The 9,417-nt window shown below is 42.7% G+C and overlaps 1 protein-coding gene across 1 annotated transcript; it reads left to right on the plus strand.

Annotated features, from left to right (window-relative positions):
- The first annotated feature begins 3,075 nt into the window (after positions 1-3,075).
- On the plus strand, positions 3,076-5,499 carry ASCL4 (achaete-scute family bHLH transcription factor 4). Its single transcript, XM_020982276.2, is given in 2 exon segments — positions 3,076-4,260; positions 4,263-5,499. Coding segments are annotated over 2 exon segments (552 nt in total). The 5' UTR covers positions 3,076-3,941; the 3' UTR covers positions 4,496-5,499.
- The last annotated feature ends 3,918 nt before the right edge of the window (positions 5,500-9,417 follow it).

Genomic DNA, 9,417 nt, shown 5'->3' on the forward strand with positions numbered 1-9,417 from the left:
GTTGATGGGCAACTGGTTTATTTCTAGTTCTTTGCGACCACAGAGTATTGTGAATATCTTGGTGTGTGTGGAGCCTCTTTGTCTTTTACCTTTTGGAGTATATACCTAAGCAGTGGGATCTTTGGAAGGGTATCGACATCACAGTCATCTTTTTTTTTTTAAATCATAGTTACAAATGGCATTCTATATGGTTAGAACAATTTACAGCTCCACCAACTATGTATTAGTGTGTCTGTCTTTCCACACCCCTCTAACATTGACTATTTCCATCCTTTGTCATCTTGGCCAGTTTGCTAAAGTGTGAAGTGAAACCTCAGAGTTTTTATTTCCGTTTTTCTTATTAATGATTTGGAGAAATCTTTAAATGGTTATTAATAAGTTTGACAATCCTCTGAGAAGTGTTTGTTCGTATCTATTGACCACTTATCCACTAGGTAAGTGTTCTTGGGCTTATATATTTACATAGCAAATAAGATCAAATAAGACAATATTTGTAAAGTGCACATAACACTACCTGCCTGACATATAGTAGGCCCTTAATAAATCTGATTCTCTTCCCTTTGTTTCCCTTTTTCTCTGAGGATTTCAAATGCAGTACTTCAAGTAGAGATTTCACGTTATAAAACTGAACACGAACAAAGTAAAAGAATAGGAAGAAAAAACGTTAGAAGATCTTGAGTGGCTAGGAAGGCTAAAGATAGGAGATGGCTCTGTGATTTCATTAATTTTGTGTTCAATTATACTTTTTTTTTGGGGGGGGGCTAGGCAATGGGATTAAGTGACTTGCCCAGGGTCATACAGCTAGTAAGTGTTATGTGTCTGAGGCCGGATTTGAGCTCAGGTCCTCCTGAATCCAGGGCTGGTGTTCTATCCACTTTGCCACCTAGCTGCCCCTCTATTATACTTTTTAATAAAAATATTTTAAGTATTTTATTTTTTCTAATTACATGTAAAAACAATTTTTACCATTCTTTTTTTAAAAATTTTGAATTCTAAATTCTCTCCCTTACTTCCTCCCCCTCATCCCTTAATTTAAAAAAGTATTTCCAATTACATTGTAATCTGGTGTTTGACACTTCTGATGCAGAGAGCTTCTGCTGATGAAGGTTGCATCTTCTCTGCAATGTATCACCCTGGGGAGCGGCCAAGGGCATGGAGAGGTTACGGTGAACACTGAGGCACTGGGAATCCAGGCAGAGGATTCTGAAGCTCAAGTCCCTGTAAGACACTGAAATTTTCTGAGATGTGTCTCATATGTTTTTAGGGAGTATTTTGAGTCAGAGGACCCGAGATTGAATCTGGACTGTGCCATTACTATTCGTCTGACCACAGGTAAATCACCTAATCTAACTGGGCCTTCATTTTCCTTATTTGTAAAATAAACCCTTTGGGTCAAATGACTTTCTAGATGCCAGTTGGTGACCCTATGGTCCTATGCCTATCTCCTAGACTCCTCATGTTTGCCAGGACCAATCTCAGGGTAAGTTAGATCATAAAAAGGTGACTAACCTGTAACTGGAAGGGATAATTATTTCCCTTTCATTTGCCTTTGTGGAAGAATTTTTCAGTAGCTTCAGGCAGCTCCTTGAGAGTAAACAGCGAAATACAGGACGTGAGCGGGTGCATGTTGGGGCCACTCCATGAATGTGACCTACAAGCAGAAGGCCCATGTGCAAATTCAGGGTGCATGTGGCACCCATTGGTTTTTCTGATAGATTTGTAAAGTTGAAAATGTTTGAGAAGTGTGGATCACACACACGCATACACAGAGCCCTGGATGCTGATGATACAATTAGGCTTTATGGAACTTTCATCTTCAAAAGCCTTCACTTACACGAATGGACTAATTAGTCATTTTGGGTTGTGTGGCATAAAAGTCAACTCTTCAAAGACAGCCTTGGATTCTCCCTGAAACTGAGAGTCTCGGCTTTTCAAGTAGAGCATTTTCACCCCCAAGGGGAAAATAAATTATCTCTATGTGTGTGTGTGTGTGTGTGTGTGTTTAAACACTGAAAAGAAAGGAAATAGCTCCCTGTGCTCTATGGAAGGATGGGGTCCATGGATTCTGGGTGGGATTACAGGAGGTCGGAGGAACTGCACTTAGAGATGTTTACAGTAAGCACGGGGAACTGGGGTGGCATTTGTTACAGTGGGGCCTTTTGATTGTTTTCCTTCCACTCCCCCCCATTTCTTTCCTCTCTCATTTTCTCTTTCTTTTGCTTCATCTTTCTCTTGTTTTCTTTCTCATTTGTCCCATTCTTTTTCTCTTTTCTTTCTCTCATTTTCTTGGTTTTTTCTTTTCCTCTCATAGTTTTTCTTTTCCTTTCTTTTGCTTTATCTTTCATTTTCTTTTTTTCTCATTCTTTTTCTCTTTTTTCTTTCTCTCAGTTTCTTTTTTTTTCTTTCTCTCTCTCTCCCTCCCTCTCTCCCTTCCTTCCTTCCTTCCTTTCTTAAATCTAGAAAGTCATTTGACCCGTAGTGCTTATTTTACAGATGAAGAAAAGGAAGTTAAGTGATTTGCCTCAGGTCACATAGGTAGTGACAGAGACCAGATTCAATCCCTGGTCCTCTGACTCAACAAATCTCCCCAGAAACATAGCAGTTACATTCTCAGAAAACTTCAGTATTTTATAGGGACTTGAGCTTCACAACTTTTCCTTCCTTCCTTTTTTTCTTCCTTCCTTTTCTTTCTTTCTTTCTTTTTTCTTTTCTTTCTTTCTTTCTTTCTCTCCTTCTTTCTTCTTTCTTTCTTTCTTTCTTTCTTTCTTTCTTTCTTTCTTTCTTTCTTTCTTTCTTTCTTTCTTCCTTCTTCCTTCTTTCTTTTTCTCTTTCTTTCTTTCTTCTTCCTTCTTCTCTCCTTCTTTCTTTCTTTCTTCTTCTTCTTTCTTTCTTTCTTTCTTCTTCTTCTCTTCTTTTTTCTTTCTTTCTTCTTTCTTTCTTTCTTCTTTCTTTCTTTCTTTCTTTCTTTCTTTCTTCTTCTTTCTTTCTTCCTTCTTTCTTCTTTCTTTCTTTCTTTCTTCTTCCTTCCTTCCTTCCTTCCTTCCTTCCTTCCTTCCTTCCTTAATTGACAGTATGTTTGGAAGAAAAGGAAGAGAATTACTATTGGTAATCATAGCCAAAAAAAAAAGTTTTCCTGTCCCCTTTAAACTGGACAAATTAGGCCTGGATTTCTGAGGTTGAAGAGGGAGGCCTCGCGCTCCGGTTTCCCCCGGGGTCCTCCTGAGTTTGACACACCTTACAACCACAAGAGAGCACTCTTTCCTTTGATGATTCCCCCCCCCCCCACCTCCCTGGGAATGAAAGAGCGAGTTTTAAGTTTGCAAACAGTCTAAGAGCTCTTCCCATTAGCCCCGAACACCAGAAACCACAAAGGCTCCAGTTGGGGTTTGATTTTCAAGGAGAAAAGCCTCCAGTGAACTCTTTCTTGGCCTGACAGCAGAGCCTTGGGTTCCTGGGCGGGGCTCTCAAAAACCCGAACATTCCTGTGCACTTTGCAAGCTACTCATCTCCTGAAGACCTCGACTTGGTGGATTATAATAATTGAAAAGCATTGGTAGCTTGGGAAGATTACTTTGTGTTGGGTGTGAGCTGGCATTTCCAGGCTAACGGACAGAATGTAGGAGACCCTTTGTTATCTTTTGAAATAAGAAGATCAGAGTGGGGGAAAGGTGGGTTTAAAGTATGGATTAGTGGTCCTGAAAACCTTGCCTACCAACTCAGCTCGGATCCTTATATAAAGACCTCACAGTACAGTGGATTTTTTAAGTCATGGAAAGTTGCCTTGAAACCTCCATGGGAACCTGAGTTTGCTGATTCTTGCCTGGACCCCAGATCTTCACCTAAGACAGACTAGGAAATAGTGGTCTTGATTTAGGTCTCTCCAGATAATCTACTTCTGTTTGGAAATCAGTCCCTTTGGTGACTCATTTTTTCAGCAAATAATGGAGAGCAGTAAGTCTGATGGTACCGTGAAAAGAATACCATGCCACTTCACTGCCACATCCATGAGCATGCCAGGGAATCGTAGCAGACTGTCTCTGGGAGAACCTTTCCATGTCTCCTTCCACCTAAACAGTGCTTACTGGGACCGGGCCTGCTACAGGGGCTGCTCAGGAAGATTCGCCTGCTATCCTCTGCCAGGACAGCTCGGAGTGTTAGATTGTGCCTTCGAACCAGCCTTCATTCAAAAACGGAACGAGCGGGAGAGGCAAAGGGTGCGCTGCGTGAATGAGGGATACGCTCGCCTCCGCGACCACCTGCCCGGGAGCTGGTGGAGAAGCGTCTCAGCAAGGTGGAGACCCTCCGAGCTGCCATCGGCTACATCAAACATCTCCAGCATCTGCTCGACTCTCATTCTTTGGGAGCTTGCAGTAAGGCCAAAGACAGCCCAGCCATGTCCAGCGCTGACCCGAGACCAGAGTGCAACAGTGATGGAGAATCCAAGGCCTCCTCAGCCTTTTCTCCATACAGCGAGTGTGAGGAGGTGTGCAGCTAGGAAGCGTCAAATTGGGGGAAGGGCGTTATTTTCTGGACTACTTTTAATATCTTCCTACCTATTTGTCAAAAACTCATCCGAGGAGTTTCCATTTTGGTGGTCAAGACATTCGGGAGGAAAAAAGAAATGACTGCTTCAGTGGGGGGAAAAAGGTATTTTTGTTCTTTTGCTCTGAGGGGTTTCCCCCCTTAAACAATTATATGCCAGCTACTAAGAGGGACTTTTAAAGTAATATCTTTTCTTGTACATCTTTCTCTGAAAAGCATGAGGATACGAAAGCGGGTACATTCCTGTTAACATCCCAGGATAGCAAGGGGTGGGAGAAGAGGATTGGAAAACAGGGTAGGAAAGCAAAAAAGACAGCCATTATTCCAGACACTTTAAAGAAATTAACATCTGGAATTTCCATCCGTAAGAGATGATGGTAAATTATAGAGAGAGATGTATAGGTCAATGGATGATGAAAATAGGAAATCCTTAAAAGGACAAACCTTGGCTGAACCCTTCTCTTTGTGAATTAGGTTAGAACTCTGATGGACTCATGGCTTTTGGTGACTGTGACCTAAAGCGGACGGCCCAGAGCTAATTTGCCAGAGTTGGCATTGGATAAATACTGTTGATGAGCTGGGTGGGAAGTCTTTCTACAAGGTGCCTGTCTGGATCCTGCTTCGGGAAATGTTGAGCCCTTGGGAATTTTGCAGCATTGAACAGAAAATAAAACATCTTAGAATGTTAATGATCTCTTTGAGGGGTGGGATGTTTGGAGATGGGGGTGGAAATCAAAATGCATTTGAAACTTTCCTTCCCTCCACCTCTTTTTATCACCGTTCTCCCCTTCCTCTGGGGAGGTGTCCTCCTTCACATTCTTCTCTCGATGATCTCTCCCTCTCTAACTTTTGATTAAATTAAAACTTGCCCCACGGTAACCCACTGGAGATAATTGGATGTGACTTTTTGATGGCTGTGCTGTACTGGGGAATAGAAGGAAAAGTTTAGTGAGACAGAGTGGCAGGGGAGGTGAGAGGGGACACATTTCCAAGTTTCTTCTTTCATGAAGACTCAGTGAAACTATCCACTATATCTTACTTAAAATGAGCAGCAGAAATTTAGGACTGAGAATAACCAACCAAAAACAGCTTCATACTGTAGAAAGAAAGCTGGATTAAAATCCTTGTCCTGCTACTTAAAGCTGCGTGTCTTCCCAGCCAAGGACCTCAGGGGGTTCAGTGAAGGGTCTTTGAATCTGTAAAATGAGAGTGCTGGAATAGAGCAGGGGGTTCTTCACCTGGTATCCATGAACTTTAAAAAAATGATAACTATTTCATTAGAACTGACTTGCTGTGCGTTTTGTTTTTATGAATTTAAAAACATGATTCTGAGAAAAGGTCCAGAGATTTCATCAGAGTGTCACAGGGGTCCAAGACACAAACGGGAAGGTGCCCACACCAAGGGATCCAGAAGGTCCCCTCCTGGCTCTGAATCCTCCTGCTATATCATGTCAGTTTCCACTGAGAAGTGAAGTCAATTTCCCACCTCCAACTTTGTTTCCTGATGCTTCCATAATGGCAGTGATTCCTTGTGGAAGAAGTACTATGATGGGGTCCCACAGAGAGTCAAGGGTGGTTACAGCTCTTTTCTCCATCACCTGGTTTTCTTAGGTATTAGAATACCTGATCAGGGAACAGTCTAACCTAATTTGGGGGAGGGGTGTGAGATGGAGGGAGGGAGAGAGACAGAGAGTGAGGGAGGGGAAAGGAGTAGGAGGAGGGGGGAGAAGGAGGGAGGAAAGGAGGAAGGGGAGAGAGTGAGAAGAAGAAGAAGAGGAGAGGAGGAGGAGGAGTGGGAGCACAGGAGAGAGGGAAGGGGAAAGAGGGAGGAAGGAAAAAGAGAGATGGCAAACAAGGGAAGGAGAGAGGGAGAAAGATGATAAAGAAGGGAAAGAGGGAAGGAAAGAGAGGAAAAAGTGGAGATGTGTGTGTGTGTGTATGTGTATATATATATATATATATATATATATATATGTATACACACATACATACATATATAATAGAGAGAGACCCAGTGTTGTATCAAAGACTATGTTATTGAATTATAGAAGGGCTGCTATCTGCAGCAGAGGAGAGATCAAATGATTGTAAATCTAGAGGTAGAAGGGTCCTCAGAGACCATCTAGCCTAATCTCCTAATTTTACATATGAGGAAACAGGCTGAGAGGAAAAGTGACTTGGCCGAGGTAATAGGTAGTAAGCTGTAGGGGCAGGATTTGAACCCAGGGTCTATAGCCCCAGAGCCAGTGCTATTGCCCACGGTCACATAGGTAGTCTGGGGCAGAGCCAGGATTTGAACTCCAGACTCATCCTAACAGGTGTTGGACTATTGCCGTGGCAGTCAGTCATCCAGTATTTGTTCAGTGCCTAGGAGGCGCCTGGTTTCAGAGGCTGAGGCCCTTGGTTCAATTCCTGGCTTTGGCTCTATCTGTGTGACCTTGGGCAAGTCCTTTCAACTCTCTGGGCCTCAGTTTCCTCCTCTGTAAAAGGAGGGGCTTGGCCTAGATGCCCTCAGAGTTCCCTTCCAGCATTTAATCTGTGACCCTGAGTCTATGGCATTGTAGGTCAGAGGGAGTGAGAGTGGGACACTGAGTCCATGTTATACCAGATGCGTCCTACAGTTCACTGCTGCCTCGCTTGTGACTTTCTAGTGCCTAGCACACAGTAGGTACTTAATAAATGCTTGTTGATTGACAGACTATTAACAAGCTGGGTTGTGATGGCTCGCCTTATCTGGGATAGCTGCTGATTTTTCAACTGCCAGACAAACATCCCAGAATGATTCTGGGCCAAAGACTTCGTTTTGACTTAAGAACAGCAGGTCTTTGGCTTGAATTATGGCCTAGATGATTATTATCATGATATGTAATTATATGTAAAATTGCTTTTGTTTTCTTTGTATAGATTCAGTCCCATCCCGCACTAGCCCCCTGACTTATCCTGTTGTTTCCTCCAGAGAGGATGTTAGTCCCCTAAAAGGGAAGTCCAAATGATGAAAGCCTGCATGTGTTGTATTTACTAATTAAAAGCAAATGGGGAGAATGCCTGTGTCATCTTGCTGTCTGGGGGCTGGAGGAGAGGATATTTGACCAAGCCCCTGAGTATCTAGAGAGTTTTTAATGTGGCTTTGTTTTGGTAAAGAGCCCAGACTCTTTGCATTCAAGATAAGGTCATGACTATGAGAAACACTTTGAGGGATTTTTTTTCCTTTTAAGGAGCTCTCAGGTCTAATCAATGTAACTTTTCTTTAAAGAGGAGGAAAAAAATCACTCGGACGGTCTCCAGAGACCTTCCTAATGACTCTTCTTTTGTACAAGGAGTGAGCCCTCTTTTAGGCAGAAAAATGGGAAAGGAGACATATTCCCTGGAGCTGTCCAGGCCATGGAGTGGAAAGGACCGTCCCCAGGAGTCAGGAGACCTGGGTTCCAATCCCAGCTCTGATACTTTGCAGCTTGAAAAAGCTAGAAAAAACGTCACCAGGCTTGGAGTCAGGGAACCTGGGTGTGAATCATGCCTCTGACAACTGGCTAGATATATGTCCCTGAGAGAGGCCCCTACAATCATAGGAGGCTATCTATATCTAGCTCAAGCCCCTCATTTTACAGGGGAGGAAAATGAGGCACAGATAAGCGTGGTCCCACAGCTAGCAAGTAACCCAACTGGGTTAATAAGAATAATAGCTAACATTAAGGTTTGCAAAGCACTTTGCAAACATTATCTCATTTAATATTCACAGCACCTCTGTAAGATATTATCCCCTTGGGGCAGCTAGGTGGCACAGTGGATAGAGCTCCAGCCTAGGTGTTGGGAGGATCTGAGTTCAAATGTGACCTCTGACACTTGCCACTTATTAGCTGTGTAATCTTGGGCAAGTCATTTAACCCCCGTTGCCTCAAAAAATAAAAAGATATTATTATCCCTATTTTACATATGAAGAGACTGAGGCCAAGTGACTTAGACAGTTACACAGCTAGTAAGTATGTGAGGCAAGATTTGAACCCAGGCCTATCACCTTACTCACTGTGTCACCTACCTCCCTTCAGGGATGTAATTTCTGTGACTCTGAATCTAGTGGTTTTATTATTGTGCCTCTCTGGGAACTTTCTGGGAAGAGAAAAGTAGTCATGAAAATTCAGTATGAAATAGGCAGCTACATATCACAGTTTTTAGAGCGCCAGGACTGGAGTCAGGAAGACCTGAGTTCAAATCCAGCCTCAGACATTTATTAGCTGTGTGACCCTGGTCAAGTCACTTAACTCCATTTGCCTTAGTTTCCATATTTATAAAATGAACTAGAGAAAGAAATGGCAAGCCTTTCCAGCATCTCTTCCAAGAAAACCCCGAAATGGGGTCACGAAGAGTCGGACACAACTGAAATGACTGAACATTACAGTCCAGTCACTGTGCTAGGCTATGGAGACGCAAAGACAAAAATGAAACTATCCCTGCCCTCAAGGAGTTTACATTCTACTGGGTGGGAGGGGAGAGAGAATGAAGTAAATACATCCAAAGTCAATAGCTACAAAGTCATTTCTGGGAGCCAAGTTCCATTTTCCTTTCAATGTGTACCATCATCTTAGAGAAGCTTTATCTTTCCTTTCTGGTTGACATGCACCCAGCTCTCTAGATTTGTGTCTCTCATTCCATCCTTTATCACAAGCTGCAGCAAACACTTAAATCATCTAAAAAAAAGCACTTTGTAAATTTTCTGAAATTTTCTATTGCTATCTTTCGTTTTCACATTATCTCCATTGCCCAATCTGTCCCCCATCCTCCCACCCAGAGAGTCATCCTTTACTTTTTTTTCCTTTTAGGCGATTGGGTTAAGTGACTTACCCAGGGTCACACAGCTAGTAAATGTCAAATGGTTAGTCT

This window comes from Phascolarctos cinereus, unplaced genomic scaffold (genome assembly GCF_003287225.1).
Source record: "Phascolarctos cinereus isolate Bilbo 61053 unplaced genomic scaffold, phaCin_HiC Scaffold_1;HRSCAF=81, whole genome shotgun sequence".
Lineage (NCBI taxonomy): Eukaryota > Metazoa > Chordata > Mammalia > Diprotodontia > Phascolarctidae > Phascolarctos > Phascolarctos cinereus.